The sequence below is a fragment of the Vanessa cardui genome, chromosome 4 (genome assembly GCF_905220365.1).
Source record: "Vanessa cardui chromosome 4, ilVanCard2.1, whole genome shotgun sequence".
Classification (NCBI taxonomy): domain Eukaryota; kingdom Metazoa; phylum Arthropoda; class Insecta; order Lepidoptera; family Nymphalidae; genus Vanessa; species Vanessa cardui.
The window spans coordinates 8,891,841-8,906,247 of NC_061126.1; the positions used below are offsets into that span (position 1 = coordinate 8,891,841).

Consider the following 14,407-nt stretch of genomic DNA (forward strand, 5'->3'; position numbering starts at 1 on the left):
AGTTTTGATGTGTTTAGTGACGCTAACGAGGATGTAAGTTCATCAGAAGATTTGCCTTTACTTAAAGATGTAGATATTTCAAAAGATAATGTAAGCATTGCAAAACCTACATCCCCGAGGCCTTTTCGTAGAGCCAAAGAAGTAGCAAAGCAACGTATAGCTCAGAATATATTTAAATAGTTTCTTTATATTAAGAAATATGTTGTGTGATATTTGTCTTTTTTATTTTTCATTTTTTTTAAAGGGGAAGTGTTTGGTTATGTTAGTTACTTTAGTACTTATTTTGTGTTTTGTTTATTAGTTGTTATTTTGTGCAAATAACATGTTTGTTCAAGTTTAATTTTAATACTTATTAAAAGGGGAAGATGTTGTAGTTGGTAGCATTGGTTCTTTTAAAGGTGCGTTTGTATGTTCTTGACACGTACGACATCGCCTTACATACTCCTCAATATCACGGGACATACTGGGCCAAAAAATCACTTGCCTTGCTCTCCTTTTACAACGATCAATGCCTAAATGTCCCTCGTGAACAATCTTTAACATATCATTCCTCAATGCTTTCGGTACAAGTACAACGTTATCCCTAAACAAAACTCCATCTACGGCATATAATTCATCTTTTATTGACCAATATGATTTTACTTCATTAGAAACATTATATTTATGACATGGCCAACCCGAATTTATGTAATTTAATAATATTTGCGACTCGTTATCTTTTTTAGTTTCCCTTTTTACTAAGGTTAACTTGTCATTAGACATCGGTATATTTCCAATTATCATTTGTAATTGATATACAATATTACTATGAACTTCATCACTATAACGATCAGGCAGTGGTGCTCGGGACAACATGTCAGCAATATACATATTACTTCCCTGGAACGTACGTAACAACTAAATCATAACTTTGAATTCTTAACAGCATACGTTGTAATCTCGCTGGGACAGACATTAAGGGTTTTTTAAAAATACTTTCTAATGGTTTATGATCAGATTCTACAACTACGTCTTTTTGACCATAAACATATTGATGAAACCGCTCACAAGCGAAAACGATCGCCAACATTTCTTTTTCGATTTGTGCATACCTTATTTGTGCGTCAGTAAGGGTTCGAGATGCATACTCCACAGGGCGACCACCCTGCAGTAGTACAGCTCCTAACGCATTACATGACGCGTCTACTGACATTACAACAGGCTGACATGGGTCATATAGCGCCAAAACACCTGCGCTCGTGACTGCCTCTTTTAATCGATCAAATGCTATTCGTTCGCTTTCTTCCCAGCGCCACTGATTATCTTTTTTTAAAAGATTTGTCAGAGGAATAGCTATCTCTGAATGATTAGGAATAAATTTAGATAAATAATTAACTGCACCTAAGAATCTTTCCAAATCTTTTCTATCTTTCGGTGTTTGCATCTCCTTAATTGCTTTGATTTTATCACTATCCGGACTAATACCCTTGGAATTAAAAACATGTCCTAAATATTTAACTTCTTCCACACAAAATTTACATTTATCCTTATTAAACTTTAAATTAATTTCTCTAGCTCTCTCTAATAGTGCTTTTAAACGCTTATCGTGAATCTCTTTTGTTTCACCCCAAACAATTACATCGTCAATATAACTCTCTACACCATCTAGATCTTCTAAAAATTGTCTTAACTTACCATGAAAAACTTCTGAGGCACAGTTGATACCAAATGGAAGACGAAGAAATTGGTACCTACCAAAAGGGGTGTTAAATGTGCACAAGTCTGCACTCTCGTCATCCAACGCCACAGTCCAAAAACCAGCGGTAGCATCTAACACAGAATAAAACCGCGCACCGTGCAGCTTGGATGCCAATTCGGATACGGTCGGAAGTTGGAAATGAGAACGTTGTACTGCTTTGTTCAGCTCACGTGGATCTAAGCAAACACGAATGCCATTATTTTTCTTTGCTACAAGTACCAATGGATGAACCCATTGTGTAGGATATTCAACTTTCCTAATAACACCTAACTGTATCATTTTTTCTAACTCATCTTTTAATCGATTCTGTAAGCCATGAGGAATTTTTCTGGATGCCGATATGACCGGTGAAACGGATTGATCAACCACTATATGATATTTCCCCGGTAAACATCCCAATCCTTCAAAAACATCATTATAATTTGATATTTCAATAGCTCGTATACGTTTAACTAAGCCTAGAACCACACATGATTTTTGACCTAGCACACTATTACATTCCATGTCAGCTATCGCAAACTTTAATTTATAAGTTACATTTTTATAAGACCAAGGCAGAAAACAAATTCCTTTTATTGGTATCGTGTTACGTGTATATGACACTAGAGGTATTTGTTTTTTAATTATAATATTATCATTAAAACCTAACTCTTTAAATCTACGATAAGACATTACGTTATAATCAGCACCTGTATCCAACTTAAAATTTTCCATTCCGTTTACAGAGATAAGTTCCTGACACCAGTCCTCTGAAGTATTTTTTATATTTTCAACTACAGAAATTAAAAAATTATTATCAACAGAATTACTATTACTAACATTATTGTCATCTTCAATTTCATATACTTGATTGGCCTTATTCTGAGCAGATCTATTTGAAAAACGATACGACTTACACATTCGCGCAACATGTCCTTGATTACCGCATGAAAAACACCGAAGATGTAGAGCCGGACAATCTCCGTTTATACCACATTGTGTATTACCACACCTTGAACAGCGACTTTTGCCATCATTAATATTTTTACGTCCTTGAATTGAAGTGCCTGTAGCCTTACTAATCCGCGCTTGAGCTCTCCATTCTGGTACTACATCTTGGCCACGACCTCTCACTTTCACGCCATCGACGTATGCAGTACTCCCGACACCATTCTTGCTACTCATTTGAAGTTCACTTTCTTTTGATATTTCTTCTGCCTCACAAATCTTTATTGCTTTATCTAAATTTAACTCTTCACATCTCAGTAAACGATCTCTGACCGTAATTTGATGAATACCGCATACAATTCGATCTTTAATCAAATCTTCTTCTAATGTCAAAAATTCACAATTTTTACTTAAAAGGCGCAGCGCTGTGACATACTCATGAATGGATTCACCTATTTCTTGGTTTCTTGAGAAAAATTTGTATCTCATCAATGTGACATTTGATTTAATACCAAAATGGCTATCAAACTTTTTTAACAATACATTGACATCATCACGGTCTTGTTCTTGAACAAATGTAAAAGTTTGATATATATCAAATCCGTCTGAACCCATTAGATTAATCAATAAACTAGCTTGAACAGTCATTGACTTAGCATGTACTCCTGAAGCTTTCAAAAATAATAAAAATTGCTGCTTCCATTTTTTCCATACCTCAGCTCGGCCGACAGGTCCGCCGACTCCGACCATATTTAACTCAGATGGCGGTCGCGCGTGTTCCATATTGTAAATCAACAAATAATTATATAATAAATAATTATTTAGCGCATTTCTCGCGATTTAAATATTATTTATTAATATTTTTTTAAACCGCTGTCACCATGTTGTAAATTAAAGACATCACGTCATTGACAACTAACTTTATTCTTCTATGACAAGCCACGTATCAACATAACTACAACAAATTTGTTAAATTTATGGAAGTTAGGTTGTAGATTGTTTACTGCATGGTGTTAAAGATGACGATTGTGCTATGAGATGCTATGAGGATTGGTGTGCAGGCTGCACTGTTCTCAGAGCCAGAATAGGCCCTGAAATATTTTAGAACCGTTAGAGTTGAGCAAAACAAAGCTGCAAAATATACGAGTCTACGACGACGAGTTTTTAAATTAGATACAAAATATATATGTTACAACTGTAATGAATAAGATTACCCGAGGTTCAAGTTCAGCAATCTTTTTCCGAAGTGTTTTATCTGCGAGAGAAGATCAGATCACATACCCATTCATTGCATTAGAAATATAAATAACATGATGTATGAAAGATTTAAATTTCAGATAGTACTAAAAAGAGGTCGCTCAATTAAGTAATTCGCACTGCTAAGTATATAAATTCTATGAAAGTAAATAATTATTCGTCCTTCATCATTTATATTCAGGAAGTCTAGTGTTCTCTCGTTGGGTAAATAAAGGCCAAGAATTTTAATTTCATAAATTAAAGTACCATTCTGAAGAGCTCAAACACATTTTGGATTCATATAATGTGACGTTTGGTGAAATACAGAAAAACGATAGTTTAAATTATAACGAAAAATTGATAACAGATTAGATTAACGATTTAGATAACTGAAATGGAAAAAAAAAATGTTTTGGTTTCTCGAGTAACATATTTCGTTTTAGTAATTTCAATTATCAGGCAATAATGTATTGACATCTTTAGACCTAGCCTCAAGATTATTATCATATAATTACTTTCATTAATACCCGAAGAGTAAGAGATTTATACAAGACGGCTTTCGTAACATCCGAAGTACGAATTCAATCGAATGCCTTTTGGTTTTGATGGAAATGCGCCATCGGTTTTTCGCCATGGAAACAAAAAAATGAAATACGCAATAATTTACATAGACTAGATGTCTCCGAAGGACTATAGTGCTTGGAAAAGGTTCTGGAACTGCTTAAAATAGGTGCTCTTACACTAAGATTAAGTGCCATTTCTTTCTAGAAATCATCAACTCCTTTGGGTACGAAGTGACTTATGATGAAATTCAACCTGGTACGTATAAGGCAGAGGTTATAGCCAAGTTTCTAAAGCCCAGCAATGAGTATTAGTTGATACAATTTTAGTGATCTTATGGATATTTTAAGCGTTTCGTTGAAATTATGCTTTAAGGGCTGCTCTGCCAACAGATTTACTAATAAAAGATTTCAAATGTTCCGGGATAAGTCAAGATTATTCGATAGAACAAAAGAAATATCAATAGAAAGACCTACAACTAAAAATAAAAGCACTATATAACCCAAATGCTGAAACTCAACTTCATATGGATGCTAGTAATGAAGGGTTAAGTGATATCCTACTTGAGACAAATATGAATGGAGTTTTCAAAAGTGTATCTTATTTTAATAGAAAAAAACGAAACTGAGGAACATTGAGGAACGTAAACTACATTCATATGATATTGAAAATTTAAATGTGTTTGCTTCATTAAATCAATTGTGTTTATATCTTATTGGTATTGCATTTAAATACGCTGCGAATAACTTTGATTAAACACGATTTAATATCTCAAATTGCTAGATGGTGGATTTAGCTTCAAGCGTTTGATCGTGCCTTCTATTACCGACCAGGTTCGCGCATGTCTCGTGTCGACGCACTTAGTCGCAACTCAGTTGGGGACCATGAATCAGAAGATTTTACTGATGATGAACCTGCCTTTGACATGTCGCAGTCGCCGTCAAAAATAATAAGAAACCTGGATTGGAACTGTACAATCTGCTAATGAGAAAATACGATAATTCGAGACTTTCTATCTTCTTCTGGTACATAACAAATAAAAGATATTAAATAAATACAAATTAAAGTATAACCGTGTATACAGAATCATCAAGGAAATCAAGTTATTTTTATTTTATTTTATTACATTTTTGTTATAGTTAATAAGTTCACAAAATTCGACACGAAAAGACACGAAGTTTGAAGATGAGATGAGAAGAAGATGTGATATTTTAAAGACCATATTGTGTAATATAATTTTGGTGTTTCAACAAGGCTCATTGCCGATAATGGAACAAGCTTTACAAGCAGCGTCTTAATGAATTAATAAAATTTTATGATGTGCAACACAAAGTAAATACAGAAGCAACTCCTAGAGCGAATGGTCGGGTGGAGAGTTTTAATGAACCACTTTAAATGTTCTTACTACTTTGAATCATAGAATGATAACATTTCAATCATTCAGTTAGGACTGAATATGAAGACATATACGGTTGTATATGGTCCCAAAACAAGTTATAAAGTATCAGTGTCACATCATATAAAGATATTGTTCCCAACGATATATATACATATATGTCTCTGAGGATGCTGTGTTATCGCGTAAAAATAACCATCGCTACGAAGCCATCATTGCAGTAGACAAAATACAGCCTAGGTTAAATTTTCCTAGAGGTTTTGTAAGTCGTTCAGAAGAAAATTATTCTGACGAAGAATAATATAATAATAATAAGTTCATATCTAATACGAGTACATACTAGAAGACATTTTTAACTTAGCCGTTTCGTAAATTCAAATCGTTTGTAAAAAATACAATATAAAAAAAGGGCATATTATTCGATACAAGATTTTATAGATGATAAAAAAAGCGTGGAGATAATACCTGTTGACTTCCAGGCAGGATATATTACATAAATGTATTTTTTTTAAATGACTTTCTTGCCGATTCTTCTCGGTATAATCTACTTTCCAAACTGTTGGTAGTTTCACTTAATTATTAAATGACGATTCAAAAGTGCTTGTAAAAGCCCACTTGAAGAAAGTTTATTTTGATTGATCGATTGAGAAGGAATATTTCAAAATAATTTAAAAGATACCTATGCCAAGTTTAATATCTGATAGCATTTGTAACAAATAACTTAGTAAATGTTAAGCATTAATTTAAAAATTTATAATATTTTATGTTGAATAAATAAGAAAGAAATGGGACAAAAAAAAATTAGAAAGAGATACGCGAGTAGATTTTAATTATTATGTTTTATTTTTAAGAAATTGTGAACTTGTAGCCGGGAGCGAAGGGACTCGCTCTCAGCAGGAAGGCCGAGCTGTAAGCCTATAAAGTATTTTAAATATAATATTTATAAATAATCATTAAATGTTATATAACTTCTAGCTGTTGAGCTATATTCAGTCACAGAATTATATTAATGTAATGAATACTTTTTGGTTTGACATTTTTATAAATAAAAGTAGAAATAGAATATTATTACATTTGACATGGGAATTGTTAATCTGCCTTTAAATACGGAAGATAATGGATGATTGTAAAGAAAACTGTAAAAATAAATATTGTAAATCATATTAAATATTGATAATTATTTGATGTTCCTGTTTATCTGAAGCTGGGTCTACACAATGTACATCCGCAACATAAAAGTAAAGAATCCCGAGAAAATAATTTAAAAAAAAATGTATTCATATATCATATATATAAATAATAAAATAAAAATCGCGCTCTTTGCCGGTTTCCTGTTATTACTCCTTTTCAAGAAATCGGTCCTACAGATTGCAAGAAAGTGAGAGAACATGTAATATATAAAATAAATAGAATTACGGAGGTCAGTCAGTTAAGGTAATATTTACGAAATATAAAAGCATTTACAAAATGGACGTGTTCATTTATGATGAATGGCAAACTATAACATTAACAAATAATTATAACTGTTTGTATAAATTATATTTTAGAAATTACGTACGTAGTTTTTCTTATTTTTTAAATATAGAAATTAATATTATTATTTTCATTAGTGTATGAGATAATATTAGTTTCAAAAACAATAATTTTTAAATCTGGCAACCCTACTTACACGTAACTCTCTGAGTCTTTGTTTCGTTCAAGCAGATTTATTAGCAATCTGTGATGATGATGCAGTCTATGTTAGACATACTATTTGAGTTATACTCTGTGGAAATGCATGGGATTATTGAATCGACGATTTTACAATAGTGCATGTCGGCGTCGGGCGTCGTTTATTTTGTTAATGAATAGTGCTTAATTCATAGCTTCGTTACCCTTTACTAAATTACCAGCAGTATTTAGCGTTAAATAAAATGTCTGCTGATAATATTGAAAAGTTATATCAAAATTATGGAATTCTTGCCGATGCTAAAGATGACATTTCAAAGGTAACCTCATATTTTCACATTGAATTGGTTCATCTAATAAATCTATTGTAATATCATTATATTTACTCAATTATAATTTTATTTTTTAGCATGAAAAAGAATACTTAGAAATACTTGCAGCCGTAAAAGGATCAGATAAAGAAAAACGCCTGGCGTCCCAATTTATTGCGAAATTTTTTAATAGTTTTCCTAACTTGACGGACCAAGCTATTGAAGCTCAGTTTGATCTTTGCGAGGATGACGATGTTGCGGTAAGTAAAGTTCATATAACACAGTAAATATAGCCAAAGAACTAATGTTAAATGTGTAAATGAATAATGATTTTGTTTTATACTACAATATTGCATTAATTATTTCAGATTCGTAAGCAAGCCATTAAAGACTTACCGTTAATGTGTAAAAATAACAAAGAGCATACTACTAGAATTGCTGATATTTTGGCACAGCTTTTACAATCAGAAGATGCCACAGAAATTAATGTTGTTACCAACTCTTTGGTCACCATCTTAAAAAATGATCCAAAAGGGACCTTAACTGGATTATTCTCACAAATTCACCAGAGCACAGATAGTGAAGTACCCAATGAAGTCGTTAGAGAGAGATGTATTAAATTTTTGGCTACAAAAGTAAAGCAGTTAGGTAGGGATGTGATTGATAAAGATGCTGAAGACCTGATTATCTCCGAAGGAAAGAAAATCTTACAGGTTTGATCTTTATACTTAATTAAATATATTTTTTTAGTTACTAAATGCTAAGTCCCCAAAGATGTATACAAAGTTCCCCTGATGCATGAGTCTGATCAAGATAAGCTCCAAAACTAGAACAGTCATAAATAGGGGTAATTTGTTAGGATGTAGTAATTTGTGAGTATGTTAATATAAATGATTCTATAATCCACTATTTTTGATTTACAAATGCACTGTATAGCATTTAATGAATATTAATTATAATAAGCAATCAGTAAATTTTGATTATGAATTAATTTAGGATTCAGTAGCTGAAGAATTTGAACATATTATGGATTTATTAACTTGGTCAAGACTTGGAAAGACACCAGCAGGAAAAAAAGAAATGACACAGCTGATAGCTGCTCTGGCCTTTACACCCGGGGATTGGCATCCAGAAGACCCTGAATATGTTGATAGGCTCATCCAATGTACTCAACATGCGATACCCTTATTCACTGTAAGTGTTTTTTATATATTATTCTAACATAAAAAATGTCAAATAATCATAATCCACAAGATTTCAAGTATATGATATATTGATCGTATTATTTGAATGAAATTATGTTTGTTTCAGAAATACAGCAATTATAGTGTATCTATTTATATAGTTAATGTATCTATATAATCATATTCATTTTAAATATTACATAGACGTTTGATTTTTGATTCAATATTTTATTATTAATGTATCAATCCCAAAATATAACAATAGTAAAATATGCTATATATACTTAATGATTAGCTAGATCATCTAGGATTAAATAAAATTGTTTTTTATTATAAGATAAACCTTTTAAACATGCAGGATATTTCAATTTACTCATAATTCTTTTTTCACAGAATCAAGTGGATTCAACACAATTTGTCAACATTTTCTGTGATCATGTATTGCTTCGATGGAATGATATCGCAACCACAGGTGGAGGGACAGATGTAAAACTTGATATATTGAAAACATTTGCTGAACTGACCGAACACTGTGGAGATATAGAAAATCCTCAGGACAAAATAAATATAGTTTATGATGTTCTAATGGTAATTACTAAATGTTATTTTCTTAAAACTTATGGCATAAACATACTTTTTGATAATTTGTAGAAACTAATTTGCTTCATGATCGCTTTCGACAACCACTTCACATATGCACATTCTTTTTTTTTTCTCAAAAATTATTCTTCCTTATAATTTTGTTTAAATGGCTTAAATAATGTTATATGGATAATTACTTTCCTTTAGAACTATTTACCTGAAGCACCAATTGAAAATGAAGAAGAGAATGCTGTGAAAGGAGAAGAAGGAGAAAGCAAACCAGAAGGAGAAGACACAAAATCAACGTCAGCACCATCTTTACAATTTTCTCATGTTGAATGTGCACTATTCGCTATTCACTCATTATGTCGGAAAGCACCAGATGCTCTTGGAGCAGATACTGCACGACTAAAGACTTTACGTTTACGACTTCAATACACAGCTAGGTTAACTCAAGGATATATTAAAAAACTCAAAGAAGTTACACAGGTATAATACAAACAACTTACTTTTTGCATATAAATATACAGTATGTAAGTGTAATGTATGTTGTATCATTTATTTTATCTAATATTTTATAAAACTGTTTCAGAGCAAAAAGAGTGAAGATGCCAATACAGAAGAAAATAAACTGAAAATAGCTGCTTTGAAAACAACATCAAATATTAACACACTTATACGTGACATATTTCGCACACCTCCTAGCTTCAAGAGCAAGGTGCATCTATCATTCCAGACAAAAAAAGTTGAAAAAGAGGTATTATAAAAAAAACCTTCTCTTACTGTCACTAATTCTTGTAGCTTTTTATTTTTAATATACTAATATCAATTGCATCTCTGTCTCAAATTTAGTACCATATAAAAAAAACTAAGATACTCCATAAAATACTACAAGCATAGTGGTCACTTTGGCAGTATTAAGACTACAATGGATTTTAATGTTTTAGATAACAACAACTAGCGATACAGAAGATAAAGATAAATCTTCATCAGGATCAAAAAGACACAGACCTATCACCTTTGACAATGGTGAACAAAAGGAGGCACCCGAAAAACGTGCCCGCAGTGGTGATAGAAATCTTAAAATGTATACACCACCTTCTGGAAAATATAGTTCCAGATTAAATAATGCTGGACGTTTCTCAGGCCCTAACTCTGGCCGTGGGAGAGGAAAAAGGGAATTTTGGAACAGGGGCACGCCCTTTAGAAAGCGCTACTAGATTGACTAAAAACTTCACATAATCCCATGGACTTCTCCTTTCTTTTAAGGACGTAATTGTATAGAAAGTCGCCCTTAGGTTAAAGGAAAACACCATTAAAAAAAACAAACAATGGAATGTTTTCCATTGAACACAATGTTTATGGCTGATAAGCAAAAAATACATAACAAAATTAAAAAAGTAATAGTTGAAAAGAATAACATAAAATTTAGTTTTGAGATTGGGCGATCCTCGTTTAACTTTCGTCGTATGCTTCGTTGATTAGTTCTGTTTTCAAACTTTTTTAGCAGTTCCAGAAGAAATAATATTGATTATTTCTCATGTTGCAGTAGATTTCAGTGTACCTTCAGCTACATAGTGTACGTAGATATTATTTGACAAATTTATTCAGAAAATAATGCATGCTTTATCGAATTAATATTATAAGTTCCCATCTCTGTCTTCATATGTAAATGGTAAGTATAATAATTATCAACAAATAATTAAGTAAGTTGGTGACTTCATTATAAGCTGTAAGTATTATATTTTGTAGTATTTAAAATATTATATTAACTGCATCATACAACTTAAGCAAAATGACATTGGCTGCCAACAACTCATAATTACGGTAAGTCATTTGAAAATATATTAATAATATATCATTTAAATAGGAAGGTCGATCAAATGGAGCAATTACTAGAACATGGCTGCAATTGAAAATTGTTTCAGATCTGTTTGTCACACTTCTTTTTTAACCAAAGAAGTAACCACTTGGAATAAATTTATCTACATATAATAAAATGATTTTTACGCAAACTAGTGTATTATTTTAATTATATCACCAGTCTATAAATTTCCCACTGCTAGGCTAAGGCCTCCTCTACCTTTGAGGAGAAGTTTAGGAGCATATAATTCCACACTCGACCATCGCGGGTTGGTGGACTCACAAGTTCAGTATGAAATTAGGCACATAAATTCCCTCACGATGTTATCCTTCACCTCGGTGGCACGAGAATAATTATAAACACAAATTAAGCACATGAAAAGTCAGTGGTGCTTGCTTGCTTGCTTGAATCCGCAATCATTGCCATTTCAACTCTTATGGTTTTTTTAGTATAATTACGTATATCTTTATTGGAAAGTCTAAGTAAGTTGAACTCTCCTCGAAATGTTATTTGATAAAGTGAGTATCAAAACATTTAAATACAGCAATATAATGTATATCCTCAATAAAAGTGTTTCTGAAACGAATGGTGTCAATCATTGTAAAGACATGGAGGAAAGATAAACTAATCACACCTAGATTCAGACTAAGTTAAAATATCTTTTTGGGGCCACGACTTTAATTATTTATAACTTGGCCCATAAGAAATTTAAAACTCATGTCAAAAGAAAAATTGATAAAAAAAGCATATTATTTATTAATGTTAAACACGTGGAAAAATATTTTTTAAATTCTAGGTAGAACATATATAAATAAATTGAATTGTAATTTATTGACATACTGAGTTAATTTTAGTTATTGTATTAGAGAATAAGTGCAACTATTTTTAAACTGTTGGTAACTTTAGATTAAATTCATCATTAACATAAAGATTTAGTTGCTTTTATGTACTCCTGAAACTATTGTTGTTGGCTAAAATGAAAATCTACAAAATATTACCTCTAAAATAAAAATAATATATTTTGTAGCATGTGATGGATGATGGTTAAAATAAAATCATAGTCATTGTTTAAAAAATTATCTTTATTTCAGTTCTTGTATTCAATAACATAATTAATTATACTAAAATACAGTTAATCAAAAAAACCTTCAAAATGAGCCATGTAGGATTTAAAGAGGTGCTTTTTAATATGCAAAAGCTATTCAATACCTTACTTACAAATTCACTTATCTCATATTATCAACTACATTACACATAATTCTATCAAGCTCATAACAGGGGTCTAGATTAGCACTATCAATAGGGCCACAGTCCATATGTTCTAATATCTCTGTAGGTACTTTAAAGTTGGATTCCATATCATTTTGATCCGGCAAACTCTGAAGTGCATTTTGCAAAATATCCTGTACTTTATCCAAATGCTTTTGAAATCTGGAAAATAAACACATATATTAGATACAAATATTATATTTATCAAATGTACTCCTTTAGTGTTCTTAAAGGTATATTTTTGGTTCAAGCTGTTCTTTGATCATGCTATTTACTCAATTGTGGTCAATAAGGAGAAATTGAACACACCACTTGAATTGATATCCACAATCAGTATTTCAATTATTTACTACAACTGTAAACAAAATTTTACCTCATAGCTGTTTCCACTCTTTGACGTTTTTGTAATTCCATCATCACTCTCAATGTTTCTCTTGCCTGGTGTGGTCTAAATTCATTTAAAAGGTGATGTATGTGTATAAACAGTAAACTTAGATCTTCAACTTTCTCTGCTCTTTTAGGAGAATCAGGACAGTGAACCAATAAATCTAATAAATCTAAAAAGTTGGCTAACAATGAATGATTCAACTTCTTCAATTCTCGTCTTCTTTCAAAGTGCATTGGATAAAGGCGCCGAAATCCCTGGTATTACAAAGGACATATTAAAAATCAGTAATTTGTAAGTGTTATTTTATTTGTAAAGTCTTAAACATACCTGGCTTTCTAGAGATCTAATTATCGTATCATCAGCATTAAATGTATGTCCAAACATTTGGTAAGAATCATGTATAGGCCTTGGAGCCAAAGGGGCTCTATTTCTTCGAACATTTTCATCAGTGTAAAAATTGATGTATTGCAAAGGAGGCAATGGTAAGGAACTGACTTGAGCTGTTTCTGAAGACATTATATATTTTCACTTGTCAATAATTGTTTTATTCATAAAAATGATTTTATATTTTTTTTTATTACAAATCTCTATGTACAGCTCTAAAGCTTCTAAATCAAAGATAAATAATCACTACGAGCGTTGTTACATTTACAAATTGTCATTAATTAATATCCTGACGAGCGACGTTTGAATTGACATTTGACAATTTTTTAGTTAAATGGACACAGATTATACTTTAAGGGTAGACTAAAGTTTCACTTTCACACTTACACAAGGCGTAATGAGATTATATGATAATTAGGTACTTAACAAAATTTGAAAATGCATCAACGTACATAAGTAAAACATTATGATGTCATTATTAAATTAATAAAATAAAAATAATTTCAACTTAACTCTCCACAAAAACAAGACTATCTGATAACTAATAATGTGCACATGATAAAGAATTTACATTATTATTCATACGCTAACTCATCCTATTGTCGGCTTAAAGATTCCCTTATTCATATCGCTAGAAGGAACATATTAGGTAGTTAAAAAATCTAGCTTACTCTTACATTACAGTACTATTTAAACCGATGTGGTTTCCAAAGTAGAGAATACATTAAAATAAACATTCTCAGGCTCAGCTTAAGTAAAAAGTTACTCTTTTCTGTGAAATTTATAAAAATATCTCATGTTTATTGTGAAACTGAGAAACCTACTATTTTTTTTTCTTTTAAGGTCTTATTTCATTAGCGCATACATAACAGACAGCTGTGTATTTGACAGTTCGTGAA

At 31.4% G+C, this 14,407-nt stretch overlaps 2 protein-coding genes across 2 annotated transcripts; one reads left to right on the forward strand and one right to left on the reverse strand.

Moving 5' to 3' along the window:
- Positions 1-7,619: 7,619 nt before the first annotated feature.
- LOC124544168 (apoptosis inhibitor 5) lies at positions 7,620-11,618 on the forward strand. Its single transcript, XM_047122626.1, has 8 exons — positions 7,620-7,846; positions 7,936-8,097; positions 8,206-8,550; positions 8,834-9,031; positions 9,415-9,609; positions 9,811-10,092; positions 10,196-10,360; positions 10,551-11,618. Exons 1-8 carry the CDS (start codon positions 7,772-7,774, stop codon positions 10,821-10,823), a joined length of 1,695 nt encoding a protein of 564 aa, XP_046978582.1. The 5' UTR covers positions 7,620-7,771; the 3' UTR covers positions 10,824-11,618.
- Positions 11,619-12,586: 968 nt separating this feature from the next.
- On the reverse strand, positions 12,587-13,805 carry LOC124544141 (mediator of RNA polymerase II transcription subunit 7). The gene is made up of 3 exons (XM_047122597.1): positions 13,452-13,805; positions 13,110-13,378; positions 12,587-12,898 (listed from the first exon to the last, which is right to left on the reverse strand). The coding sequence occupies exons 1-3, from the start codon at positions 13,638-13,640 to the stop codon at positions 12,694-12,696; spliced, it is 663 nt and encodes a 220-aa protein (XP_046978553.1). The 5' UTR covers positions 13,641-13,805; the 3' UTR covers positions 12,587-12,693.
- Positions 13,806-14,407: the final 602 nt, after the last annotated feature.